The 13580-nt window shown below is 39.0% G+C and overlaps 2 protein-coding genes across 2 annotated transcripts in view; one reads left to right on the top strand and one right to left on the bottom strand.

Moving 5' to 3' along the window:
* adam22 (ADAM metallopeptidase domain 22) overlaps positions 1-13580 on the top strand; it is a 77241-nt gene that overhangs the window by 33833 nt on the left and 29828 nt on the right. Inside the window, exon 6 of the mRNA XM_037676292.1 lies at positions 3706-3769. Within this exon, the coding sequence (XP_037532220.1) occupies positions 3706-3769 (64 nt within the window). The remainder of the gene's footprint in view (positions 1-3705; positions 3770-13580) is intronic.
* cldn12 (claudin 12) overlaps positions 13099-13580 on the bottom strand; it is a 3521-nt gene continuing 3039 nt past the window's right edge. The window contains 1 exon segment of the mRNA XM_037676290.1: positions 13099-13580. This exon segment is cut by the window's right edge and continues 15 nt beyond it. Within this exon segment, the coding sequence (XP_037532218.1) occupies positions 13383-13580 (198 nt within the window). The 3' untranslated portion in view covers positions 13099-13382.

Below are 13580 nucleotides of genomic sequence, written 5' to 3'. Positions count from 1 at the left end.
ACAATGTATACATTTTTAATATAAAAATGCTACAGCTTATGTTTCATTAAAACTTTTATCTAAATAAAATAAATCTTAAATCAAAGTGGAGAAAAGGATCATTATTTCCTGGCAGGGTCTGTTTTGTGTTAGTTTGTTTCAGTTCTTGTGTTTAGTTTTGTCACTTGAGTTTTCCTTTAGGCTGTTTTTACTCCTCGTCAGCCGTTCTCGGCTTCATTCAGTTGATCTGCCACGCCCACTCTCACCTGTTCCAGCCAGCGTTCTGCTCAGGTGTCTCCACTTCCTCACCTGGTCTCTTTGCTCTGTCTGTTTTGTGAGCAATGCATTAGTAGTTATTACTGCATTATTGTAATTGTCTTTGACATTTTCTGCAGAGTTTATGTCAGCTTTTTGTTTTGTTTTAATAAAAATGTGGTTTATTTTTCAAGCTCCTTGTGTCTGCATTCTGGATCCAAAAGAACTGGGACAGTTTTCCACCTTTAATGGCAGGCGGCGATCATGTAATTGTTTGTTTGCCTGTTAGCAAAATATCTTGGGGGCTACTGGATGATTTACAGATAATGAGCTACAGTTTGGTGTGGTATTAGCTGAGAGTCACTTCCAACACATACTGCAGGTTCTAACGGATCACACAAGATTTTAGTTTAAAACTTTGACATTTGAGTCTAATCAGCCTTTGATGTTAGCCTATCTCCCTAAACTCACCTCTAACCTGCAAAAATGTATCAAATATAACCAGAAATACTTTACAAATTGATTAACGAAAGTTGTATTTCACCTTCATATATGTTTTGGCTGCCTAAGTTCAGAAATCAGTGCAACAACTGTAATGTTTTATTTTTATTTACATTATTAAACTTTGAATAATATCAAGTCTACACAAGTTTGAGATTATTATTTTTTTCATTTACCTTTATTTATCCATGTAGTCTCATGGAGCCACGAGAATTCATTTTCAAGAGAGACCTGTTTAGGGAGCAGATGGGGGTTAAGGGCCTTGCTCATGGGCCCAGAGTGGGGCGAATGAGGGTGGGAGCAGGTGTGGGTGTTTCACCTACCCTACCCACAATTTTGATGTTGTCGGTACCGGGGCTTGAACCGGCGATCTTCCGATCACAGGCCCACCTTCTCTAACCTCTGCGCCACCACTCCCCCTCTGTGCTGAATAAAGAGTTAAAACACAAGTACTACATTTAACCTCCTGCTCTGTACTTGTACAGCAGAAAACGCAGCAGTAAATCTGTGTTTTCTATCCCCGTGAAGGAGTTTAATCTGTTGTGTGTGTGTGTGTGTGTGTGTGTGTGTGTGTGTGTTGTCGGACCAGGACAAGGTGTGAGTGTTGAAGGTGACACCTCTGAACTGAAGGCCCAAAGGGCTGAAAACAAAACAAAGTCAAACTGAATGTGAGTTTAAGGACTGAGATGGATTGAGTGTCCCTGCGGTGTTTACCCGCCTGACTTTACAGTTTGACCCGCCCAATCTCCTAAAAGCTTCAGATAAAGTTAATAAATGGATGAAATCCGCACAAACAGGCAGCAGAGACACAAGAGGACCTTCGAACATCAGCCTGAACGCCCACTGATCGCTGACTTTGTAAAATGTGAAACTGCAGATTATTTCTGATGGCAGTGTGCTTAGAGCTGTATGTCTTTTGTCTGTTTTGTGGTGGTGCACTTATGAGTTTCCATACTATAAATCTGTGTTTTATCAGCAATTTTCTACAAAGTGAAATCTATTTAGAGATATTCGATGTTCCAGTTCACATTTAATCCCCCAGAATAAACAAAGGACAGATAATATTACTAGATTATCCATCTGAGCTGGAGCACAGGTGCACAAAGAGGTGAAGATTGAACAAACAACGTTTCAGCAAAAAAAGATACTGTTCAGATGACCTGACTGAAAATTGTTGGATTGAACAAACACGTTTTTAAATGAAGATGTTGAGGTTCTCCTTAGGAGTGACAAGATTGGCTAAAATTAGTGTCCCATACACCATTGGGACACATCAGAGGCAATAAGGGGTTCAGTGTCTTGCCCGGGGACACTTCAGCATGTGACTGCTGCTGGAATCAAACCCCCAACTCTCCCATTGGAAGACGACCACTCCAACCACTTGGCCACAGCTGCCGAATACAGCCTAAAGGAACATACAGGCGCCTTTGGTAATATTAAAGATAGACTAGCAGTTTGAAAGCAAACATGATGCACAGAAGTCTGCTGGAGTCAGCCTCCCCACCATCACTGACATCTACACCTCCAGATGCAGGAAGAGGGCCACCTGCATCATGAAGGACCCCACTCACCCAGCACACACACTTTTTGCCCCACTCCCCTCAGGCAGGAGGTTGTGGAGCATTAAGTGTAGAACCATTAGAATGAGGAACAGCTTCTACCCTGAAGCTCTTAGACTCATAAATCCCTACCCAGGATAATCACTGTGAGAAAAACAAATCACTGTAATGCCACTTTAATTGGTGATATGTGACTTATCTGTGCTGCTGATTATTCATGCTGCTGATCTCATGCTGTATTCATTCATACCCATCTGCTCACCACAGACTCATGTTCATGTTTATCGTATATCCTTATTTACTGTTTCTTTTACACTTTTATATTTTTGCTATTTTTGGGTGTAACTGGGACCCTGAGTAATAATTTCGTTCCACCTCATGTACTGCATGTGATGCGAATGACTCGACTTGAACTTGATGATAGATGTTTCGAGGCTTTTGTGCAGTTATTAGTGCAGAAGTCCATCCAACAACTTAACTGTCACTATCTGAATCTGACTTCTGTCCTGTTGTACCTCATCACTGCACCATGCATGCTCATAATGTTTTACCCTTCAGGTCATGCCCTCTCCTAGATGTCGCTCTGGTAAAGCTGCTTTTTAGCTTCAACTGTTGAATGACTGTTGTTGCGAACAGATCCGGCTTTTTGAGACGTTGCTTAATCTAGACTCTTTTCTTGAGGGACCTAAATAATTCACACCATGTTTTGAACTCTTTTTGTGTACTCAAACTGTTCCTGTTTGTGAAATCTTCTATTTATAGTAGAATGAGGTAAAACGAGACGTCAACTTCCTGCAGAGTGATCTTCACTTAGCTGAAGACTGTAAAGTGATATTTTATATTATAGGATAGATCTCAACAATCATCAACAACAGCTTGGATGTTCAGGTTCATGTTACTGATCTCACCTGTGTGCACTTTCTTCATCTTCTCACAAAGGACTAAACTCTTCATTAGGCATTTTAACATTCTCCATAATCTCGTATTGTTTTTCGTTTTTGTTCTTTGCCGTCTAAGAATTCACTTTTTTTTCCTAGAAATTTCCAGAGTTTAACACTTTCAAGAGCAGTAATTTTTGAGCCGATCTGAATCTGAGCACCCTGAATGATACCTGTAATACATACATTTATTTTAACAGTTGAACTCTTAAAATTAGTGCCAGTTTCTGAATATTTCTGAACATGACTCATGTCAAAATTATCAACAAAGACAGAGAAAAGCATCTATCCAATACTGCTCTTTTAGTAAATGTTAGCTATTATTTTTCAAAATGATCCAAATGCACATGGAATGTCTTGAACAAGCACTAAAACAAGGTATTAGATTGATAGCTGAAAGGCTGAATTTTGATGAATAAAACAGCAGAAAGTTCAAATGACCTGTCTCTCTTCCCACTTCTTTCTTTTCACAGTGGGATGTTTTTTGATGGCAATCACACCTACATGATTGAGCCTGGAGGACAGGACAGCCACAGTGTAAGTACTCTTTAAACCCACGTATCTACCTTCAAGGAGCTGCAGCAGGCTCATTGAAATGGGATTGTGTAAAACATCTTTCCGTCTTTAGAAGTTCTGCTGCTGCTGTTGTCTGAGTTCAGCATTTGTTACAGATTTGTTTTACATCTGAGCTCCTAAAACAGGACTATTCAACTAAATTGCTCAGGGGGCACTGTTACTGAAAGCCAAGAGCTCAGGGGCTGGACATCCAGCAATTATTGTCATTTAGTTTTATGGTTTAAAATCTAGTTTTATTTAAAAATGAACCCATTGGTGGGTCGACCTGAGCTCACTTGTGAGCCTGATTTGGCCCTCGGGCCGCCAGTTGAATAGCCCTGTTCTTAAACCTTCTCAAATAAGAGTTGGTGTTTACCAACCTAACTGTTAATACTTAAACCTGGTAAAACTGTTAATTTGTTGTTTTCTGCTATAATCTTGTTACACTTTTTTGCTTTTCTGTGGCTTATTGAGAAACCTATAAGTGTGTGTGTGTGTGTGGGGGGGGGGGGGGGGGACTCAACCCTTTAAATATCAGACACTTTAGCCAACATCATGCAATCTTCAGTAATGCAGAGCTGCCATAAACCTTTTGAACAGGTTCGTAAATGTTGTGACATGAAAGCTGAAACTCTAAAACCTCTTATATACCCCACATACACATCTTAAAAACAAAATATGAGCTGCAGGCACCAGTAATATTACTCAACTCATGCTATGCTACACTAACTGGATCGATTGTGTCCACTGTTGCCCTGATTGCGCACGCATTTTTTTAGGTTTATTTTATACACTATTTATTTTGCAGTCTTACTGTTAGTGCAATGTACACATTTTGCTTGTTGTGATGTTTTGTATGGAAGGAATAACAGCTGTGTAGCTGAAGCTTATGGATATTCTGTAAAATACCAACCCATCACTACGAAAGGCAGCAGGAGCATGGGTAAGCCTCACAAAAAAGGAACAACAAATAACTAAAAAAATTAATGTAATGCGTCATCGATGCACATTATGCAGGAAAACACACAAGAGACACAATTTAATTTGTACTGACAGCTGCAGTTTTAGTTAGACATTAAGGAATAGGAGAGGAAATGTGAAATTAATGGAAATAAAATTATCTAAAAGTGAGCAATTTTGGAAGGAAGAGACGCCCATCTTTCACTCTTTAAAAATAAAAAATAAAAAAACCTTTTGAACTGGTTTCTTCCCTGTAGTCTTTTTTTTTTTCTTTTGTTTGTCGACCTCAGTCACACAGACGTCTCCTGCTCTATTTGTGTAGTTATCTTTTTTTTTTTTTTTTGCATAAAATAAACCACCCTATTTATCGGTTTGCAACAACTAAATGTAAAAGCTTTTTGCCCTGTCATGCACCACCGATGGAGTTTTGTTCTCAAAATTAAGATCATATTTAAACAGAACCTCGGTAGGATCAAGGCTCAGGCTCATAACTTCCTGTTGACCAGAATCCTTCAGGGCGTCCACCGCCAGGGAAGAAAAGTTAGTCAAGATAACAAACTTGTTCTGAAATTGCTTCTTTTGTAACTTCATGCAACCGAAGTGGTTGTAAACAGACTGTGAATAAGCTTTTAATAATCTGTTGTTAAAATGGTCGGCCACAAGCTAAGAACGTGATGTTCTCAGACACTATGGATCCGATAAACGTTGCACTTCTTGTTTGTCTGTGTTAGTATGCGTAGGCAGATGACTTCAGGGCTTGTGTATTTGATGCTGACTTGCATATGCAGAAAGCACCATATGTTCAGCCCTCCAGGTATTCTCTTCTTTTTGACATCCTGGACCTCAGAGCTGCTGTTCTTGCACTCAAACAGCTCTCATAAGCAGCCCAGTTCAGAGATAATTAACACACATACATACATATATACAGTAATACACCTATATTTATTTTGAATCCAAGGCCAATCTCCGTAATTACAACTTAAATAACATTTATTAGTCATCAGTTTATTTCTATAGCACATTAGTGTAAAATTACAATGATTTTTGGAAAGGTATCTGAAGTTGTGCTTCTTTGGTTTAAAAAGATAAAATTTATTTTTTTACACCACTTATGCTGTAGTCTTCAAAGAGAGGATTAATCATGCTTGTTATCACTGCACAGTTCACCAGAAGACTTGTCAAGACCACATCAGACCACATCAGACCACATCAGACCACGATCAGACGCTGTTAGAACAGTGTGACTGGTGAAACAAGTGCAGCTCCGACTGCCCACCCACTAAAAACATTTTGTCTATGAAAACAAAAAATGGTTAAATGCAATTTTGGAGCCGCTGAAATTTTATGCGAGGACTGTACTTTTTGAAAAGTGCAGCAGCTTCTAAATGCTGATAGTTCTGTTGAGGGATGGGAATTTTAAAGCACTTCATAGTTCACATTATTTACAATTCAAAGGGCTGCGACAATAAAACAATGATTGATGCATTTTGAATATCTTGATGCACCACCGCTTCCACCCTCCTGCTTCTGCTTGATACTGCCTGGTAGTTTTAAAGCAAAGTGTTTTTATACCGCTAATTAATTTATTTCCATGTTGGTTCTGATTCAGCCATCATGTGCATGTGTCTGTGACAGTGCCATGGACTGTCTGAGATCCCCACACTTTGAGGTTTTATATTAGTTAACTAAATTAATTTCTGACATTTTAAAGTTAATTCAGAAACTTCCATTTTCATAATGTGACATGTATAAATTACATTTTCTCCTCCACCTCTAGACTAAAAGAATATATAAATTGTTCACAAACAAAATTAACTTTAAACATTAATTGCCTTGCATCAATGTTTCCCCTACCATTATCCAAGGAGGGCGCCCCGCCCTGTCAACAGAACTAAGCGCCCTGCCTACTGAACTGCCCCTCTCTGACAACTGACAGCACTGCTGTAACACTAAGCTAGCGGCGCCCATAACAGACGCGGTAGCTAAAAAGCTAGAGGTAGCACTGAGCCATTTCCTTCAACCCCCCCCACCCCCCCCCCCCCCCCCCACACACACACACACACACACACACACACACACACTCCGTCGACAACTGTTGGCACAAACAGCGAGCAGCACAGATATATCTGTGTCTTCGTCTGCTCCCCACTTCCCTCATCGACAAAAATCACAGAGATGAGCGCCCTGCCAAGGCAAGTGCCCTTAAGAATGTAAGCCTCATAAAGGTGCATAACAAAAAGTTCAGTCCAGTGGCACACAATCCTGTTTAATCCCTGCAGGGACTAACATTCATCCTCGGAGCCAGACTTTTTGAACAAGCGGCCCACGGACTGGATAGGGCCTTTTAAAAAAAAATATTTGACCCCCAGAAATTTGCCAGAATCCCAAACCAGTGTGTCAGAATCTCATGTTTAAAGTCAAGCTTTATTGTCAAATTTCCTTATGTGACAATACAGAAACTCAAAACTGCAGTCCACTCTCATACATGGTGCATAGAAAACACTACTTATTTACATTTGAAAACATGTGAATCAGAGTTACTTATGTATGTATTTTGAGCATTTTCTGAGAGTTACAGAAGTCTGCCTTTTGCCAGTCTTTGGAAAACCAAAACAACCGAGAGGGGTGGGTTGCCATGTGCACCTGTAAGAAGTTTGACTGGTCCATCATTCTGATGTGAGCAACAGGCAGCAGGGCTGAGTACAAGTGTCGAGATGTCTCAAAGACACAAAGATGGAAAGTACATGGGAAAAAAAGACAACTTCAAAGCAGATGGACTAAAATTGATTAGTTCACTTTTTATAAAAGATAAAAGTTATGTTAAGAAATGATGGCGTTGTAGCCATTTTTATCAAATGTTGAAGATAATGTGCAAGCTCTTGTAATATCCCAAAATGTCACAATTGAAGTATGTGTTGGGAATGACCCTCAGCTACTTGATCAAAGTTTGGCTCAGTATCTCTATATCTTTAAAACTGTGTTTTCTAAAGCCAGTGGGATGTGGTGGCCATCTTGAATTGGATTAGCACGATCTGTTAGCGCTCACAGTATGTGCTGGGGATTGGTCTCAGTTACTACCACCAAAGCTACAGCCATTCTAGTGTCAGCTAAGGTCAGCTGACTGTAGCAGGCATCTTGAACCAGAAGGTGGACTACAAAGAGTTGTTGATGTAAATCCTTCTGCAGGATTATTAAAATCCATTCAGTGGTTCGTGAGATATTATAACAGACGAACACATGAACTCACACAGAAACAGCGGCGGGCCTCAAACGTTGAGCCCTGCTCTTAGCTATGAATGTCTTTCCATGTTTTCATAGTAATCCTTCCATCTCGCAGCGATTTATTCCATCTTGAGCCAAGGATGTAAAAAATAATTTGAAATGGATTATTTTGAAGGTTTAGACAATTTATTTCTCCGTGTTCCTTTTAAATTTGCTTCAGACTTTCATCATATATTTTCTGACCATGAGGAGGATGTGAGAGGACTGTAGGAAAAACTGAAGATAAGAGGGAGGATCTGATGTGCTGATGGGGTGCTGGCAGGTTTCAGGGTGGGGGGTTTTGTGTTAGGTGTCAAGCAGGAGTTTGTATGAGCACAAGCTGGGAATGACATTGATGCTGATAGGATTAAAAAATGAAGAGAGGGGTCTCCCTGTGGCCTGGGGCCAAAATCATGTAATCAAACCAGCTCCAGTTCATTCACACTCTGAATGAAAAGCATGTTACTTCTCACTGCTTCTTATTCATGAGCCAGCGGTCTGTGTCTGAGGTACCATCTCCCATGGCAACTAAGGCCCCGCCCCCATCTCCATAAAGCAGCATATGAAAGCCATCTGTGCAGACTCCTAATCTTCATCACTTACACACCCCCTGCTGGATCTATATGCTGTGCTTTATTTTATTTTTTTTTAACAGAGATTATTGGCGGAGAGGGATGATCTTAGGAACAAAGAAGGCAGAGACAAATAAAACATTAAAAATCTGTAATTCTATTGTTTGACACTGATGGTCAGTGATGCGTTTGTGTGATTAAAACACCAGAAAAGCAGCTACTGTATGTCAAGCCCTGCTTTTTAATTGAAATTCAAATGAAGATAACTCTGCAAAGACATACAACCAGGAATCATTTGTAATTATGGTTGTTAAACTTTTTGTTTTCTTAACTTAAACACAGATGCAGCAAAAACGGAACTACCAGTAAAAGCAGTTTTCAAACTGAATAATTATTATTGGTTATTGGCTACAGTTTTCAGAGGTTGGGCCAGTGGATGTTAGTCTCTTTTCTACAACAACCATATTTACTTGGTGTGTTGTTTTAATATTATTCCTGGTTAGTGTACTTTATATTCTTCTTTCAGCTATTCCTTCTTCAGGGGTCAACACAGTGAGTCATCCTCGTCCATCTCACTCTGTCCTCTACATTCTGTCTAACTCCCTCCATGTCCTCTCTAACTGCATATGTCCTCCCATATGTCCTTTGTCTTCTTCCTGGCAGCTGCATTTCTAACATCCTTCCATCAATATGCACTGTCCAGGCCTGGAGTGGCTATTTGGGAGGACCAGGACATTTCCCAGTGGGCCGGTCTGAGGCGGGGCTGTAGGGCAGTTCTCCTTGGGTTTTATTATAATTTTCTTTAGAACTTTTTATTATGAACATAAAATCACAGAACACTGCCACCGCTGCACCAGGGCCGGTGGCAGCTCTCGTTTTTTTTTTTTTTGTTTGTTTTGCACGAGTTGGATCCTCAACGCCACCTGTCTATCAATCCAGTAGGCATGTCAGCAACTGACCAATCGGTGACCTTAATTTTCCAGAAGATAATCGCCTCTTACCTGCAGCTGCTGCACCGGGAAAAATCATTGGGGGAAAAAAGGTTAAACGTTGTCAGTGGGGAACATACAATTCAGACACGTGTTACCGTGAGCGTTTAGAGAGTGTGTAATACAATTTCATTTCAAAAACTAAACAGAGTTTGGAAAAATGTAAAAATATGAACAAAGGCCAGCGGCCAACCTCATGAGTAGCTAATTACAACAGTTATAAACAAGAAGTAGCTACCATAAGTTCCTCTGTACAAAAGTAACTCCAAGTAAATCCTCAATTTTCTGTCATAATTACATTGCAGGTTTAATGGTTAAATTAAAGGTTAATGCTAGTTGTGCTTTATTTTGTGTGTTTTATATGTAGAAATATGTTGTAGCTTCTGGTTGCATAAGTTTAGTCTAAATTGATTTGTACAAAGTGTTTAAATTTTACATTACAACCTATTAAACTCTTACATACTGAATTTCACAGAGTTCTTGCCCTGTGTCACTCTGCGGCATGAAAACCTCCACTGCAGTAACTATTTTAAGTTATTAGTAGCTTAGAATTTATTATTATTATTTGCCTGTCTTCTTTGCCTTAATGTTGGCTAATAAGGCAGAAATGCCTCACTAACGCCTCAGGTAAAGCTGTGAGCTTCACTACCTCCACCACTACAGCTATCTTGTTTGTTTGTCCGAGGTTAGCTCACCCTGGGATACATTTCCTCATGGGTGGAGCGATCTTACCGTTCACGTAAAATATTTGATAATGTTCTTATAGGAACAGTTCCTGAATATTGTTCATACTGTGTTAATGCTGTTTGTCTCCTGACCCTGCAACTGGGTAATGTTACAATAAACCTAACCCACTACTGGAGTTTTAATTAGGTACTTTAAGGTACTAATAAACACGATGGATGATCATATTGCTTTATGCTAGGCCATTAGTAAGAAGGAGTGATTATTATCATTTCGTATTAGCTATAGTGATTTTTTTTCTCCTAAACATTAATTTAGGCTACACTATGTTTCTTAGACTGTGACTAGGATACGTGAGAAGCGGAGCGTGCTCTATTCACACAAGGAGAGCTGTTGGTCAGGCTACTTCTTGTTGTGCCATTAACTCTAAAATAGTTATTGAATCATGTAGGTAAAACTAGATGTTAAACAACCGTTAAAATTCACCAGAATGCAGGAAATGGCATCTACTTTATTCAAAATTTTCTGGGGGAGGACTCCCAGATCCCCACCCCACTCCCCCACCAGTGTGTTGTCCCCCGCCCCACATTACAAATGCTTTTGACGCCAATGGCCACTACGTTGTTCAAGTCAAAATATTGTCAGCACTGGGGGCTATGAACCCCTACGGGGCATATTTTAGAATTGCCCTTGATGCAAGGTTATAATTACATGATTTTTAAAATAATAGGTTGTAATCTAAAGTGGGCCAGTCTGAGGCATGAGACTCTAGGGCTGAAAATGAGTCTCACTCTGGCCCTGAACTGTCCCACATGTCCAAACCATCTGTCTGGTCACTCTTAACTTTATCTCTCAGTTGTTCAATTGTGCTGTACCTCTGATGTTCTAATTCCCAATCTTATCCATCCTTGTCATGCGTAAGGAGAACATCAACATCTTCATTTCTGTCACTTCCAGTTCTTTCTTCTGTCTTTTTGTCACTGTCTGCAAACCATACTGGTCATTATCTTGTAAACTTTTCCTTTGACCTTTGCTGCCACCCTTTTGCTGCAAATCACTCCTGAAACTTTTCTCCATCCTGCCTGGACTTCTTCACCTCTTTACCACATTCCCCATCTTTATGGACAGTTGACCCCAAGTACTTGAAGTCCTGCACCTTTGTCATTCACACATGTACTCTCTTACTAAAGCAAACTTTTATGGCTTTACTTCATAATGAATGCTTTACATTAACATAAGTCAAACAAGGTTGAGTCAGGTCCTCTGGACAGATTCTTCTGAGGACCTGATTCAACCTCATTAGCTTCCTGGATTATTCAGCATGCATCAGGACATAAATCAAATATATTTTTGCTCTAAAGTTTGAGCTTATTTTGGTGAAGCAAAACAAGCTATTTGAAGATGCATTTTAGGATAATAGTCACATATTGTAAATGAGTCCTCGAGGCTCAATGGGATTTACCTGTATAAATAAAGGTTGATTGATTGATATTATTTACGTAAGAAAGCTCCAATGGTCATTTCCTCATATCACCTAATAATTATTAATTTGATTCCCTTTACTGTATTAGAGCTTTGCTTTTGTGTCATTTGTCCAGACCAAATTTAAGCTTTATTTTAATAAAATATAATAGATGTAAAACTTTTGTCAAGGCCACTTCATATTATTTCTATACGTTTATTAGTTATAGTCAGAAAACATGTTTGCATATAGAGGTTTTGCATTGTGGAAACATGATGCATTTACTGACAATAAGCTACTTTTTAATTTTCTACAAGGAAGGTTTTAAAGTAAAACATTTCAACATTTAAGTGGCACAACATGAACCAAAGAGTGTAAGGCCATGTTTAATATTCTTCATTAAATCAAGGAAGGGATTACAGAAGACATGCCAATTTATGGAATTGGTCATGGCAAGTCCCATTTCTCATTTTGTTGATTAAATCAGAAACAGAAATTAGTAAATTATCTCAGTCTGACTAAAGTGATCAATTCTTCCTCAAGGTGGTTTGATAATGAACAAATTCTTGCATTCTGAATAAATCTGGTTCTGTGCATATTCTTGTTGCTAATTCAGAGTGAATAGCTTACCTTCTTACCCATGTATTAAGACTTATATCCGGTGGTATTTATGTTTTATTTAAAACAAACAAACAAACAAAAAACAGACATGTTTTCTTAACTGCCTTGACCTTAAGATTGCAAAATAATAGTTAAAAAAACATTATAAAATGTTAAATCAGTGCCAAAATACAAAAAAGGCAAACTTTAATTTGGCATACATGCTATGTAGTTAAGTTTTAATTTCTCACATTTCTGCTCGTGTGTTTGACAGAAACTTTATCTGCATTTGTACAACATTTTATTGTAGCTAACAATTTATTCTTAGTTCTGTTTTTATTAATACATAATAGGCCACAAATATAAAAAATAATCTAAATCTAAAAGATAAGTGAGCAATAAAAGAGGAAACTAGCAGTGTTCATTTTAGTGCATTAAACATTAAGAGCTGCTCTTCACAGCACAGTGTAGCATTAATGACAAACAAAAAATTAAATACAAAAGGTTCAGTCACTTTGTAGATATCAGTTCAGGACCAAAGAGTTTGAAGTCGGTGTTCATTTTCAGTAGTGTCATTCAAGTCTGAAGGTAACGCGTCCAACAAATAATGTAACAGAAAAAAATATGTTCAATCTGGACCACAGTTGAATCTGGTCTATTTGCTCCCTTTCTGTGGACGAGTTTATAGTTTTAATGGACCTATCTAGTTGGAAAAAAACAGTGAAACAAAATGAATTGAAAAGTTGTTGTTTTTTCCTTTTGTAGAAAAAAAACACATTTTTTATATTAGCACAATACTATTCTGTGTTTTATTACTCTTCTTTCTGAGAATCAGCTCATTCTTCATATATTAGTGTTGTTTCTGACGGTTTTTCACTTTCTCTCATCAACACTTTACAGACCTGGAGTGCCTGAGAGAATTATTAAGACTATTCCTCTAGAGGCTCTTAATAGCTCTCATTATTAACTTTAATCTATCAAGGTCTATTAGTTTTATCAACACTATACTTCATGAAGGTTGATGAGCAGAGGCTTTAAATGCCTTCGAGGTTTCAGCCTTTTCCTTCTTACTCTGGCTGGGTTAGTACAGGAATGTCGATCTCTATGGCCGACATCCGTGAGCGGGAGGAGTAGCGGCGGCCCGTGTAGCTGGATGCATACTGAGAGGAGGGGGCGTAACTCTGAGAGGGGGCGTAACTCTGAGAGGGGGCATAGCTTTGAGAGGGGGCGTAGCTCTGAGAGGGGGCGTAGCTCTGAGAGGGGGC

This window comes from Nematolebias whitei, chromosome 5 (assembly GCF_014905685.2).
Source record: "Nematolebias whitei isolate Nwh7 chromosome 5, NemWhi1, whole genome shotgun sequence".
In the NCBI taxonomy this organism is placed as follows: domain Eukaryota; kingdom Metazoa; phylum Chordata; class Actinopteri; order Cyprinodontiformes; family Rivulidae; genus Nematolebias; species Nematolebias whitei.
The sequence above is the reverse complement of the archived record's forward strand: the minus strand, read 5'-3'. Positions and strand labels throughout refer to the sequence as shown.